This window comes from Sturnira hondurensis, unplaced genomic scaffold (assembly GCF_014824575.4).
Source record: "Sturnira hondurensis isolate 20B ecotype Veracruz unplaced genomic scaffold, ASM1482457v3 Scaffold0004136, whole genome shotgun sequence".
Lineage (NCBI taxonomy): Eukaryota > Metazoa > Chordata > Mammalia > Chiroptera > Phyllostomidae > Sturnira > Sturnira hondurensis.
In genome coordinates this window covers 53,745,530-53,759,511 of record NW_028076767.1, presented here as the reverse complement: position 1 = coordinate 53,759,511, position 13,982 = coordinate 53,745,530, and the positions used below count along the sequence as shown (strand labels likewise).

At 39.8% G+C, this 13,982-nt stretch overlaps 1 protein-coding gene across 3 annotated transcripts in view; it reads right to left on the bottom strand.

Moving 5' to 3' along the window:
• The window catches only part of PLA2R1 (phospholipase A2 receptor 1), a 107,713-nt gene that overhangs the window by 57,814 nt on the left and 35,917 nt on the right, over positions 1-13,982 (bottom strand). For all 3 annotated transcript variants that reach the window (XM_037044609.1, XM_037044608.1, XM_037044607.1), the window contains 4 exons: positions 12,092-12,286; positions 10,629-10,786; positions 8,236-8,334; positions 4,467-4,579 (listed from right to left, as the gene is read on the bottom strand). In XM_037044609.1, coding sequence (XP_036900504.1) covers positions 4,467-4,579; positions 8,236-8,334; positions 10,629-10,786; positions 12,092-12,286 — 565 coding nt within the window. The remainder of the gene's footprint in view (positions 1-4,466; positions 4,580-8,235; positions 8,335-10,628; positions 10,787-12,091; positions 12,287-13,982) is intronic.

Genomic DNA, 13,982 nt, shown 5'->3' with positions numbered 1-13,982 from the left:
TATGGTCAAGTGATTTTTGACAAGGGTGCCAAGACAGTGGGGAAAGGACAATATTTTCAGTGAGGATGCTGGGGAAACTGGATTTCTACCTGCAGAAGAATGAAGTTGGGTTCTTTACACCATTTACAAAAGTTAATTCAAATTGGATTAAAGATCTAAATGTAAGATTAAAAGTATAAAAGTCTTAGAAGAAAATATAGAAAAAAATTTCATGACAATGCGTTTGGCAATGACTTTTTGAATATGACAACAAATGCAGAGGCAACAAATACGAAATGGATAAATTGGACTTAATCAAAATTAAAAACTTTTGCATATCAACACAGTGAACAGACAACTCATGGAATAGAAAAAAAATATTTGAAAATTATGTATCTGGTGAGGAATTACTACCCAGAATATTTAAGGACATCCTACATCTCAGTTGCAGAGAACAAACAATCCAATTAAAAAATGGGCCAAGGTACTTGATGCCCTGGCTGGTGTAGTTCAGTTGGTTGATGTGTTATCCCACAACCAAAAGGTTGAGGGTTTGATTCCTGGTCAGGGCGTATGCATGGGTTATAGGTTCAATCCCTGGTAGGGGCATGCACGGGATGCAACCAATCGATGTTTCTTTCTCACAGTGATGTTTCTCTCTTTCTTCTCTCTTTAAAAGCAATGAAAAAAATGTCCTCAGGTGAGGATAAAAAAAAATGGGGCAAGGACTTGAATACACATTTCTCTAAAGAAGGTATACAGATGCCAATAAACACATGAAAGATGCTCAATATTACTAATTATTACAAAAATGTAAATCGAAATCACAATGGGATACCACTTCACTCTCATTAAGATGTCTATCATCAAAATGCACAGACGAACAAGTGCTGGCCAGGATGTGAAGGAACAGGAAGACTTGTGCACAGCTGGTTGGAATGTGAAATGGTGTAGCCATTGTGAAAGGGCATGGTTGTTCCTCGAAAATTAAAAACAGATATATCATATGATCCCAAATCCAATTTCTGGGTATATTACCCAAACGAGTGCAAAATGGGGATTTGGTAGGTATTTGTACATTCATATTCATACCAGCATTACTCACAATAGTCAAAAGGTGCAAGCATCTTATGTCTATTGATGGATGAATGGATAAACAGAGTGTGGTGCATACGTACTATAGACCATTACTCAGCCTTAAAAGGGAAGGAAATTCTGACACGTTGCAAGAAGGAGTAACCTGTAGGATATTAGGCTAAGTGTAATAAGCCAGGGACAAAAGGACAACTATTGTGTGATTCCACTTGTGAGGAACCTAGAGTAGTCAACGTCATCGAAACAGAAAGTAGAACTGTGGTAGCCAGAGCCTGGGGGCAAGTGGGGATGGAGAGTTCATGTTTAATGGGTACAGAATTTCAGTGTGGGAAAATAAAACCAGTTCTGGAGATGGGTGGTGGTCATGGTTGCACAATACAACGAGTTCACTGAACTGAGCACTTAAAAATTGTTAAGATGATACATTTTGTGTTATGTAATATTCTACCACAATAAGAAAGTTAAGTGCAAATATGTTTGGGAGATATGGTGGTTGCAGGAAAATAGCAGAACTGTAAATACATTTGAAAATAATGCATATTTAAACCTAGGAGAAAGTGAGATATTGCAGCATTTCTCACTTTTGGCAAAGTTTACAAAATGGAATGGCATTTGGATTATTTTGTACCCCCTATTCCATGACTGATTGATTCAAGATTTAGACATACATGCGGTTAGCCAATTATCCATGGTAACTTTGGAACTCAAGCTTGGCATTCATCCTGTCTGGAAGCAAAGTGGCCAAGCATGAAAAATCTTGGTAACAGTATGTAAGCAAATAAAATTCTGTTATTCAGCAGTAAGGGTTTGTGTTTCTTTCCTTCCTATTCCACAAAGCGTTAAAAGTTCTAGACCAGGAGCAGTTACAGGATAACAAAAGAAATAAGTAATTTGTAGCAGGTGGTTCTAATTGTACCCATCAAACCTGTCGCTCAATTGTGCAGAAGAGTGGAAAATCAATTAGCAACTACAAGGTTGGGTGCTGGTGAGTGGCAGGAGTGTTTTAACTCAAAGGGAAGTCAGTAATGGAAGAAAACAATTGCCAAGGCTGCTAGTGGACACTGCTAGAGCTAAGTAGACTTTCCACCTACTGCCTCACTTTCTCAGACAAAAGATGCTGTTGGAAAATATTTGAACATGTATTGTCACCCAAGAGCAGTACAGTGTGAGACTTTATTTCTTAGCTGTTGGGATCTGAATGAATAAAATCAGGAGTATGGGGCCCTTCCTTCCCTCAACTTGCATGTCCCATGTTGGAGTCACTGCTTTGGATGTAGGAATGTTTGCAACACAGTGCACATGCATGTTACCTGCCTGGGACAGATGCATCCCTGGGGGTAACTTGGGGGCTTGGCTGGTGACTGACAGCATGACGGCACAAGGTCACCTGGGTGGGCCTGGGAGGTTGAGGCTGGGACAAAAACGAACTTACCTCTGCCATAATTCTGCTGTAGATTTGGACCACACATGAGTACTGATTACTGAATACAATTATTCGAAGAAAAGTTTTAACTATTCATAGCATACTTTTGTATCCAGTACTTGGGGAAATGAAACAGTGGTTTATTTTTCTAAACACTTTCTATTCTTTGCACAAAGTCCCCAAAGGTGTTTAGAAAATGAAGTGTTTGAACTTTAATAGATTTCTGCCTTACCTGGAGTCATCTTGGCACTGTGGGTTACCTGTAATGTCACATTGAGTTTATCCATTTACTGTGTTATTCTACCTTCTTTACTAGTTTCACATATCTATTTTTTGTATCTTTAGCTGCTGGCCTGCAAGTTGCATCTGGACAATTGCACCATGCCTTTTATTTCTTTTGTACAACATGCCAATATGGTGCTTTTCACAAAATAGGTGTTCAATAAAAAAAATTTCTAATAAACTCTTGACTATTGAACTTTTAGAAAGTCAGATAACATATGAAAAGTCATTAACACAGTAACAGGTATGTGACAGGCACTCAACTAACATAAACATGCACATATACACAAACAAAAAAGAAAGGAAACCAAATTGACATTAAAAAAAAAACAAGAAACAAGCTTATTTTCACCAGGGAAAACATAATTAATTAAAAAATAATTAACAAAAGATCATAGTTCCATTGTACAGGCCCCTAAATAAAGTCCTATGTTGACTCACTGACTGAAGACTTCCAACCCAAGGTTCTTGAAACCTTTTGGGTGGATTAACACATTGAGGATGAAGGTTTTTCCCCCTCCTGGTAGCTATTCTGGGAAGTCAATGACAGAACTAAAGACAATACTAGCTACATCAACGGTAGAGCTATACTCCCAGGCAAGGGACTCCTAAGCATAAAATGTTCACCAGGCAATTTATTTTGCCAAATGCTGTCCATTTATTCCTGGATGTGTGTGTGCTCACTTACATGTATGAATTTCTGTGCATCGTTTTGAGGACCAACTGGGAAAGAGCGTAAGAAATCAAGAAGGTAAGGGGGAAGGAAACACTGGTGGCTTTGAATATTGACTCCCTACGTGGGGCGAGAAGAGAAAGCACATAGGAGTCCCTCCTGCAGCTTAGACCTACATTAAAGGGTCTCTAGATGAAGCCATAGCACTATTGTCCTATTTCCTGGTATCCGTATGTATTTTTAAAGGCAATGGCCAGTAAAAAAAGTAAGTGATTTGCCTTGCAGCTATAGTTTTCCAGTTTTCCAGAACTGCTGAAGAGTTCTGTCTTGCTTTTGTCTTCAGCAGGGAGGAGTCAATTGCACAGCCATCACTGTCCCCCTGATATGATAAGTGACGCTGAGGTCACTTTGGCTCTTGGTGCATTTATCCTCTGTTGCACATCAGCAGCATGCTGTGACTTGAACAGCATGTCAAGAGGGCACAGCTCCTCCGCCAGCATCGAGAAGACACCTGAGCACTGAGAAACCATTTGTTTTCTCAGTAGAGCTAGAAAACCTATGTTTTCTAGCTCTACACATAGACCTCAGAAGCAGTGGGGAAGCATCTGACCATTTGCAACCTGCACAGTTTGGTTATACTTAACTTGTGTTCCAAAAAACACACAACATGACTCACACACATTAAATTAAAAAATGTAATATTAAATAACATATTTTTCTATTATACAAAGAAGATAAAATCTAAATATAACTTAAATATTAGTGAAGCTAGATAATAAATGTTTGCGGAAAGTAAAAGTCACCTTAAATTTTACTATTTGTTATTAGAAAATCAATTAGGAATAATAGTGTATAATTTAAATTCATCTCAATCAATAATTGACATACTCTAATACCCCAATGCACAGCACACTTACATTTTGATGAGTTACTGATTACTGTTAGATTTTTGCCATTCCAAGAGCCCACATGTCAAAGCACAGTCGCGTTTCTGAGAGAAAACTTCTATTTTACCTGTTCACAATGGTTATGAGTGCAGGAGGGCAGTAATAGCCACTGGAGGCGTGGTCAAAGTTCCGAAGGACCGTGTCGATTTTGTAACAGAACCCTCCATGTCTCTCCCATCCCTTAAAAAGAAGAAAGTTAAAGACGTAATCTAATTTAGTAAGACTTTTTTGGTATATTCTCATTTACCACTTACCTATCTTTCTTCTCTGACACACTCAAAACTTAATTTTGTCTTGATATCTTTGTATTGACTCTAACTGGAATGCTATTAGCTATAGGCACTTCTAGATTTCTTTATTTCTTAAAACCTAAAACCCTAAAAGCAAATGGAAAGGAAGGGGTACTTCTCAAGATCTCGTCTGTCTCCTACACAGACTCACACACACACAGAGGAAGGGAGGGAGAGAGTGGGGAGGGAAGGAGGGAGGGGAGGAGGGAGGGAAGGGGGGCGTTCAAACCTACAGACTTTCATACAAATGGTTTCTACAGGCTGGTAGAAATTAAGAGTGTTTCCTCTGAAGACAGACACCATGGGTTTGCATCCCGGCTCTGCCCTTATGTGACTTTATTTACTCTCTCCATGTCTCTATTAACCAGGTAGTGACAGTGTCCATGGGCCTCTGTGAGACTCAAAGGAGACCAGTGCAGGCCAAGACCACCGAACAGAAACAGGGTCTCAGTCTGAGCGAAGAGGACACATGCACCTAGATTGCAATGTATATTTTCCCAACTTTTTTCCATTCTGTTTACTTCGTGTTATCCCACTGAGGTACGCTGAGGTTCAGGACTTAGATAGTCACAGACTCACAGATAAGGGGACCTGGAACCCAATTCTGGGGCAACCTAGGGTAGTCGGCTGGCTCATAATGCATCCAAATAGAGACTGGCCAGAATATATATTTCTGGCACAGATTTTTTAAAAAATTGATTGGCTAGCCTTTTAGAAAGGAAGAAAGCAAGCTTTGGTACTCAGACAAAAATGACAAATGTGTGGTCCGTGGCTCCTCCCTGGCAGCAGTGAAGGGTGCTGTTCTTAAAAATTATGCAGTATAGGAGACATACATTCTATGTTTTCTATCTTTCGACTGAGTTATTTTCTTTCTTTTCCTTTCAACACAATAAAATCACACCACTTATACCTGTTTTTGCATAGTCACCAATTTAAAAATACACTTTATTTTGTGTCATGTCAATGCTTGCTGGAATTTGATCGGCAATAAAATGATTTCTGCTATAATCTTGGTCTTGCCGTAAATTAAACAAAACCTTATTTTAGAAATCAGCTATTTTAGTTCAAAACATATTGTTAAACAAGGTGTGGATTACAGGAGCCCCCAGCCAGCCAGCCAGGCTGTGCTCTGAAGTCACTCCATTAACACTGACCCCAGCCAGGTCTGCATGGGTACCTGAGACCTCCAGCCAGAGCCCTTCCAGGAATCACCCTAGACATGGTCGCCAGAGGGGGGAACTGCTTTTGTGTTTGGAAGAACAGGCGGAGGAGTCTGATGATTTGACCTTTCTGACAAAGTATTCTTTCTTCATAAGTAATTTTTAGATCACAGGCTTCTTAACAACAACAACAAAAAATCTAAGTATTGAACAAGCTCAAAAAACTGTGGCATAGTAATAACCAGAAACACAGAGACTCTTTACTATAAGCCTTTGTACACGTAATGAAAATGGAAAGAATAATTGATTGTATCCATGAATATCCTTTGTACGTGAAGTTCCATTTCATTGTACATGAAGTGATGATGACAATCCTGAGATAATTGCTCATATTGTGCAATCCCCCCAGAAGTGACTCAGATGGAAAAACAAATCTTTTTCTTTGCTTTAAAATGATCAAGACATATTTCATAAATTAATTTGTATATGCAGACTGTTTACAGATTTACATTGAAGCAATTGGCTAAAAGAAGGGAATCTTTTGAAACCATACTCATAAGCTGATGATGCATAAAGAGATGGGAATTTTGCAACAAAGTTAGAGAGCTGGGTCTGAACTCAGAATCTTTAAAATGCTGGTAGTGCTGTCCAGAAAAGGGAAACTGGACACGGTCCGAAGAGAACATCAGTTCTGTTTCTGATGCGTAACAAGGTAATTGTCCTTTCAGTTGCCTTGAAAGACATACTGAGATAATTTTTTCAATATTCCTGCTTAGATAGAGATTATATGGCTGATCAGTTATAACTAATTCAGGAATTATAATTATTAGATAAAATGTCCAGTAAGAAGTGAGCTACAGCACGTGTGTTGTTCACTGAGAGTATGAAGATTTGTTTGTTTAAATATTGATTAATAAATAAAATGCAGCTTCTGGAGAGATGCAGTATTGTTTAATTGGAACATAAATAATAGGATTAAAAAGACAATAATTCAAGCAGGACTGCATAGAAACCCAGCTTGGGAAAATGTTGATACTCATACAATCTAAAAATCTCCAATATTTAAAATCCAAATGTGTGTGGGTGTGTGTGTGTATATGTGAGAGAGAGAGAGACAGAAGGCATGTATTGGAGACACTGATAGGTAGATTTTTTTGGTAACTTTACTGCAGAATATTAAATGTGTTTTAAGAAATTTAAAACATAATTTTCTACCTTGTAAGTTTAAATCTAAAGTATTTTTATTACTTAAAGTACTGAAAATGCTTTATTACTTAAAATGCTGTTTTTATTATACCTGTCCCAAATAATAAATCCAAAAAAAACCCAAAACGGAAATGGAATTAACTTCTGGAGGATAGGCCCCACGTAGTACAGGCTTCCCCTCCTAGGTGAGTAGCCTAGAAGCCCATCTGTATCAGCATACTAGCTGGCATTGTTGGGGGAGGCTGTGTTTAGCTTTAGTGAATTTTTCTGAAGACTCTTTCAGTGTGTTTGTCCATTTCATGATGGGTGATTTATGAGCACACCTGCCCACAATGCACTGAGTGTTGGGCACTTTTTGACCAAAAAAGGGCATGACCCCCAGGCCCCACCCTCCCTATTCACCCGATCTCATTCTGAGCAACTGTTTTTGGTTTCCCTCAAGGAAAAAGTCCTCAAAGGGAAACATTTTGTCCATGTGGAAGAGGTGAAACAAAAACTATCAGAAGCACTAAAAGGCACTAAAATCGACAAGTTCAAAAACTGTTTTGAGCAGTGGAAAAATGTCTTCATGGGTGTGTTGCATCAAATGGAGAGTACTTTGAAGGTGACTGGAGTTTAAACATGTAAAAATAAATACACCATTTTTTACAAATAAATTCTGATATTTGGGGATCCCCCCTCATATATTTTGAGCACACACTTCTTTCCCTTATTGTATCTAGTCAAATATTTAAGTTTAAGGAACGTGAACAGGGGAGCAAGAGTTTGGATGCAGAAGCTCACTTTCTGACTCAGAGGAATGCGTTCGCTGTCACCCTGACATCCCACTGGTTGACCATGAGAACCCCAGTAAGAAAGGGTGTAGCCTGACACTCATCAATGTACAGATGCCATGACAGTATCATTTGCATTCTTTTTAATCAAAAGAATAGCAGTCTTGGGTTGAAGAGAATGGCAAGAAAATCTTCACAGAACTGTAAATCCTTCATGTGACTCCAGCTGATAATTGTTTTGTTAAATGTAGCCCACGTTCAGAAAAAAATGGAGCAGGGAAGGAAGAAAGAAATAGTGGGAATGGGGAGCAAGGGCAGGGGAGAGGGGTTCACTTTAAGTGGATGGTGAATAAATTATTGTAGTTATGAAGTCCCTACACCTAAATCACAAAGTCAATGGTACTTACCTCTTGACAGCCTGATCCAGCATCAGAAAGGACATGTCCTGCTCTCTTACAAATGTAAGAAAGTGTTTCTTCACAATTTTTAACTTTCCAGTGTCCTTCCTGAGGGGAAAAGTATTATGAGATGAATGAATACATCCCATTACTGATGCTGATAGGCAATGCCAGTTTTGTGCAAAAACACGACTAATTATAAGTGTTACAGGATGAACACTAACACATAACACATAATCCTAACACATAATGTGTTAGGACCTTGTGTTGTCATTGGAAAGCGTTGCTTCTCTCTCTGCTTGTGAGCGGGAGGCCCTGCTCTCTCTCTAGCATGTAAACAATTGCGGGACATGCCACTCTGGACTGGTAGGCACTGGGGGAGCAGCAACAAGTTTTCTGATGTGTGCCAGGCCTAACACCGAGTGACTCTCATGTATTATCTCATCATTCCTCTGAGGCGCACATTATCACTCCTACTCCAAGGACTAGGTTCAGTACTCTGCAGTAAGTAATAAAGAGCAGCCCTCCAGACCTTCCCCGTGGGGTCCTCAGGTACAGGACAGTGTAAGGCTCACTGTCGTTCCTTAATAACTATTGGATGGAAGGATGACTGGATAGATAACTTCCCAGGTTCTCATATTTAAATTTAGGCTTCAACCATGCTTAGGTAACTTTTTAATTATAATAATTATATTCATATTATGATCTACTTCAAGGGAATAAATGTTACTTTTCGTACATCTACTGTTTAAGGAGCTACTGAGCCGACAATAAGGGGCCACCACGTACCACACTTACAGCAACGTTGTCCCCACACATCTGGTGATATTAATACCTATCCTTACTCTCTTAAAGAAAGTTTCTCTGTCCACATGTTGGCTCCTTCTCTGTGAGCACGTGAAGTGAAATGTTTATTTTTGTCAAATAAAACATGAGAATGTCAGTAGGAAGTGAGGGTCATCTGTGTTGTATCAAAACTAATGAACCAACAAAGCATCAAATATTGTAGAATACACTGTGGTATCTTTCAGCAGTTAGACCCACGATGAACATTTGGAGAGGTCATTATTTGTTTTTCCTCAAGTGTGACTCTGAGACACTGCTTCACCAGTGTGATTGTAACTACACATGTCTGTGACAGCCTGAAAAGATAGAACAATAAAAGACACCATAGAAGTAAGTGCTTAGAAACGTTCCTTGTTTGGCTGGCACAATTACTTTGTCAACCTGTTTGAGGGACACGGATAAACTACTTTTTGGAGGAACTTGATATGGTATTGTGGTGGTGTGAAACACTGAGGACGCCCTGCAAACCCCAGTAAGTTCTGCAGATATCTGATGGAAAAGAGTAAGTCTAGTCTTAACATATAATAAACCCTTCAAATGGGTTGGGATTAAACGAATTCTGCATAATCAGATGTTTTAGATAATTGAGTGGCTAACCAATAGGGCTAAGTGCGATATTAAGGCCACTGGGACCATTACACTCGTGTCAGGAAAAGAGCAAGATTTTCCACTGATTCACAGTTTTTCACAAGCTGTTGAAAGCCTTTTATGTTAAGAAGATAATGGACTTAAAACCATCACTCGCCAGAGTAATCTCCCAACGCCGCAGTTCTTCCCTCATCTTCACCATTGTAGATAACAGCACCAGGATCCTCCAAAATGGTGGTTGCTCCAGCCGAAAACCCACTTCTCTCACCCCCACGTCTCATTTAGCAACAATTCCTGTCTTCCAGAGGGTCCTGGAATCCGCCTGCTTGTCTCCACATTCACTACACTGATTCAGCCACTGGAGTACCCTCCAAATTGGTTTCTCTGCTGCCATTTTATCCCTCTCCCATCTGTTCTCTAAGTAGCAGCCCCAGTGACTCCATTTCCTTCGAGCTCCATGTGATTCCTGTATGGGACCCGCGAGCCTCCCAATTTTGCATTCCTCCTGCCACCCCTCACCATGCACCCCTTCTCACCACACGGGTCCTCTTTTTGTCATCACACACGGTGAGCCTTGGACTGCCTTTGGGCTTTGGCACCAGCGGCCTCTGTGTGGAATGTTCTTCCTCCTCTTCGAGAGATGTTTGTTGCTGTTGTTCCTTAAGCCCCAGCTTAAATATTACCTCTTCAGAGAGCCTTCCCTGACTGTCTTATCTGAAGCAGCTGCCCCAACCCAAACTTCTCACCCTCGTGCCAACTATTTGCTCAGAACTCTCATGACAACTGATTTTTCAGTTTCCTCAATTGCCCTGATTTTCCTATGGCCACATGTTTACTGTCTAGCACGGAAGCTGGGTGAGGGGCAGGGCCTGTGCCTGGCTTGGTCTCTGCCACAGCCCAGGTCCTGGTGTTGGCGGCCCTCCGTACAAGTCCGGCAAAGTGAACACTGAACAAACAAATAAACTTACAGACTGCTCTGCCGAGACGCAAAACTGGCTTCTATTTGGAAAAATTTGTGGTTCCAGTGTGTGCCAGTTAGTAAAGGTGACTGAGGAGCCATTAGACCATTCGAAGGAAACAGGAATTTTACTGCTGCTCAAACCAATCCATGTTTCTGATGCATTTTCTGTAAGAAAATAATTACTTACAGAAATTCTATCATAGGCAAAGGAGATATTACACTGAGGCTATTACTAAAATATACCTGTTTATATACCAAAATATACTTGCAAATCATTTTGCAAGTGATTTCTTCACGTGGTGAAACCTGTTTAATTAAGTCTTGGTAACAACACCTGCTTATCCCTTTCCCCCTATACAGTACTATCCAATCTGCTTGATATAGGCCTTGTTAAGTGAGGCAGAGTGGGACCAAAAGCCCATGCCAGGACAATGCTTAAAAGCAAGTCAGGTTGCTGGGACTCTAGTTCCTGCTACTAGAAAGAAAGTAGATCTGAAAGGTCTATTTTTATTTCTGCCTAGAGAGAGAAAAAATAGGAAGGTCTATTGGATTAGGAAAAGGGCACACATGCAAAATAACTTTTAATGGTAGTCTAGCTTTATGATATATTTCTTCTTCTTTTTTTTCTTCCCCTTGGGAAACATGAGCAGAAACTACTGTTAAAAGCGTGCAGATGGGAGCAATGGGCTGGCCTGAAACATAGATGAAGTTAGACTGCCCAGGCAGGGGGAAAAGGCCCTGCACAGCCGAGACAGACGTCTAAGTGCCCTGTTGCCCTGGAGGCAGCCACGGGGTTCTTTGAAGCCTTAATGGGAAGGGTGAGGAGAAATGACAAAGGCAGGTTTTGTTTCCACCTTAAACTAAAACCTAACTTGAAAAGGTCATTAGAATAGAGTCTAGAGAGGATTTTTTAAAAAAAAATTTACTCTAAGTCAGTGATTTCAATATTCTCTGGCACAGTTCTGTATTAAATATATGACACAGGTAGAGGGAGACCTGCTTTGATGAATGGAAGCTGCATGGAGGCCTAGAAACCTGGAACTCTTGAACATGTTGCAAAGCTTGGAAATCATCGCACCAAATAAATGATCTATTTTCGCTGGCTAAAGTTATTTGAATCCAATTATTTGTCTAACCAATTCCCTTTATTGCTTAGATTACATGAGCACAGTGCACCATTGCTATCTACTGGCCATATAACTAAATTACAGGCTTAGGTTTTTTTATTTTTTCTTTAAATTAGAAGTTTCAGAAAATGACATATGCCCCTTTAACAAATATATAAAAAATATGTCATATATCTGGCATATGTGAGCTTTTACAAAGCTTCTGTGTGTGTATCTTATAAAAGCCCAATGAATTTGCAGTCCTGAGTCTTATTTAGAAGCTTCAGATACATATGCCATAAATAATCACTTATAATAGATTGATTTCTTTCCTACTCCACTAACAAAGACATTTGGCACTCACCGTCTCCAAGGAGGGTCACAAGGAACTCCACCTCTGCTAATGAAGCTATGTCTACCAGGGCACTGTCATTGGACTGGCAAGAATGCAAAGCCTCGTTCCAGGTCTTTCCTTCTTTCTGAAGTTTATAGCAATTATGACTGTGGGGATTCCAGCCAGGCTCACAGTCGGTAGCATAATATTTCCAAGCATCTTTTTCTTTTTAAACCAAAAAATAATAACAAAACCAAAAAAACAGTATCACTTCCCATATTTAACAAACATAACACATTACTCTTTAAAAATTTTTTATTTACTTATCTTTAGAGAAAGGTGAAAGGAGGAAGAAGGAAAGGCAGAGAAACATGGATGTGAGACAGAAACACTGATCAGTTGAGTCATGTACGTTGCCTCATGTACATGACTGGGGACTGAACCTGCAACCCAGGCATGTGTCCTGACTGGGAATCGAACTGGCAACCTTTTGCTTTGTGGGATGACACCCAACCCACTGAGTTACACTGGTCAGGCCCATTACTCATTACTCTTTTTTTAAGTTGTTGTTTTTTAAGATTTTATTTATTTATCTTTAGAGGGGAAGGGAAGAGAGGAATAGAAATATCAATATATGGTTGCCTCTCGTGCATCCCCTGCTGGGAATTGGCCTGTAACCCAGGCATGTGCCCTGACTGGGAATCGAACCGCAGTTATTTGGTTCACAGGCCCGTGCTCAAACCACTGAGCCACACCAGCCAGGGCCTCATTACTCTTAATATAAAAATAAATATAATCACAGAATATGACTACTTTGCGTTTTTGAAAAATAGAAAACATATGAAACAGTAACATATAAATTATAGGATTTTAGCTGTTCAGAGTGGATGCAATCTATGATCCAGATCTAGATCTAAGACATGATAGATCTCAGTGCTTCATTTCCCAAATGAAACACCTAGAGCACAAAGAGGTAGGGAGACTTGGTAGATATAAAATTTACAAGTTAGAGTTCTCCATTTTTAAAATCTTTTCACACTGAAAAAGGAGCATTATGGACCACAAATAAAATGGTATTTTATGTACAGTATGTGGGGGTAGATATTTATCCTCAAGTGAAAAGAGTCTGAAACTCTGGCCAATCCCTCTAGAGTAGAGATGACAAAGCTGTCATCTGGAGGGTCAGGCAGAGTGCCTGCTGTGTCTCTCTGGATTCATGTGAACTCTGGGTGAGATTTAAGGATAATAGTATCATGATGCTTTGTCATTGGAGGGAAGGCAATGGCATGCATACAGTTTTGGCTTTCCTCTTCCAGGAGCTTCTCCCAACCTGGTGAGAGTATTTTTACTTTATTTGATGAACCACAACTGAGTGCCTCCCTTAAGGACTAATTTAGTTATAATTCCACTGCTATTTGGGAAATAAGACACTTCTTTTAAAATTGCTTCTCTGAACTCTGACAGCAATTAGCATCACAGCTGAAGAATATAGGACATTTAGATATCATTTGCCCTAGTGGTTTTCAACCTTAAAAAATGAGTCACAGAACCCTTTTAAAAATTCGACCTTTAACTTCACTAAAGGAAATATAAAAAGACAAAGCAGGAGCCTCTCTGACTGAAGCAAAGGCGGAGTTGAGCAAAGAACCTGAGGATCCTGGAAACAGAGTTTGAAAATGCTGGACTAGGTCATCCAAAAAATTTGTTGAACTTGAAGCAACATAATTGATCCAAACAAATTTAGCTTAACTACCCTCATTTCTGGCCTCTGACCTCAGTTAGTGGGTCTGGGGAGTAAATAAAACAGAAGAAAAGACGTGCGAAAGGAGGGAGTACAAGAAGGGCATAAGATAAAAAAAACAGCCACTTCTCCAAGGAGGACATAGAGAGGGCCAAGAGACATATGAAAGGATAGTCGGCA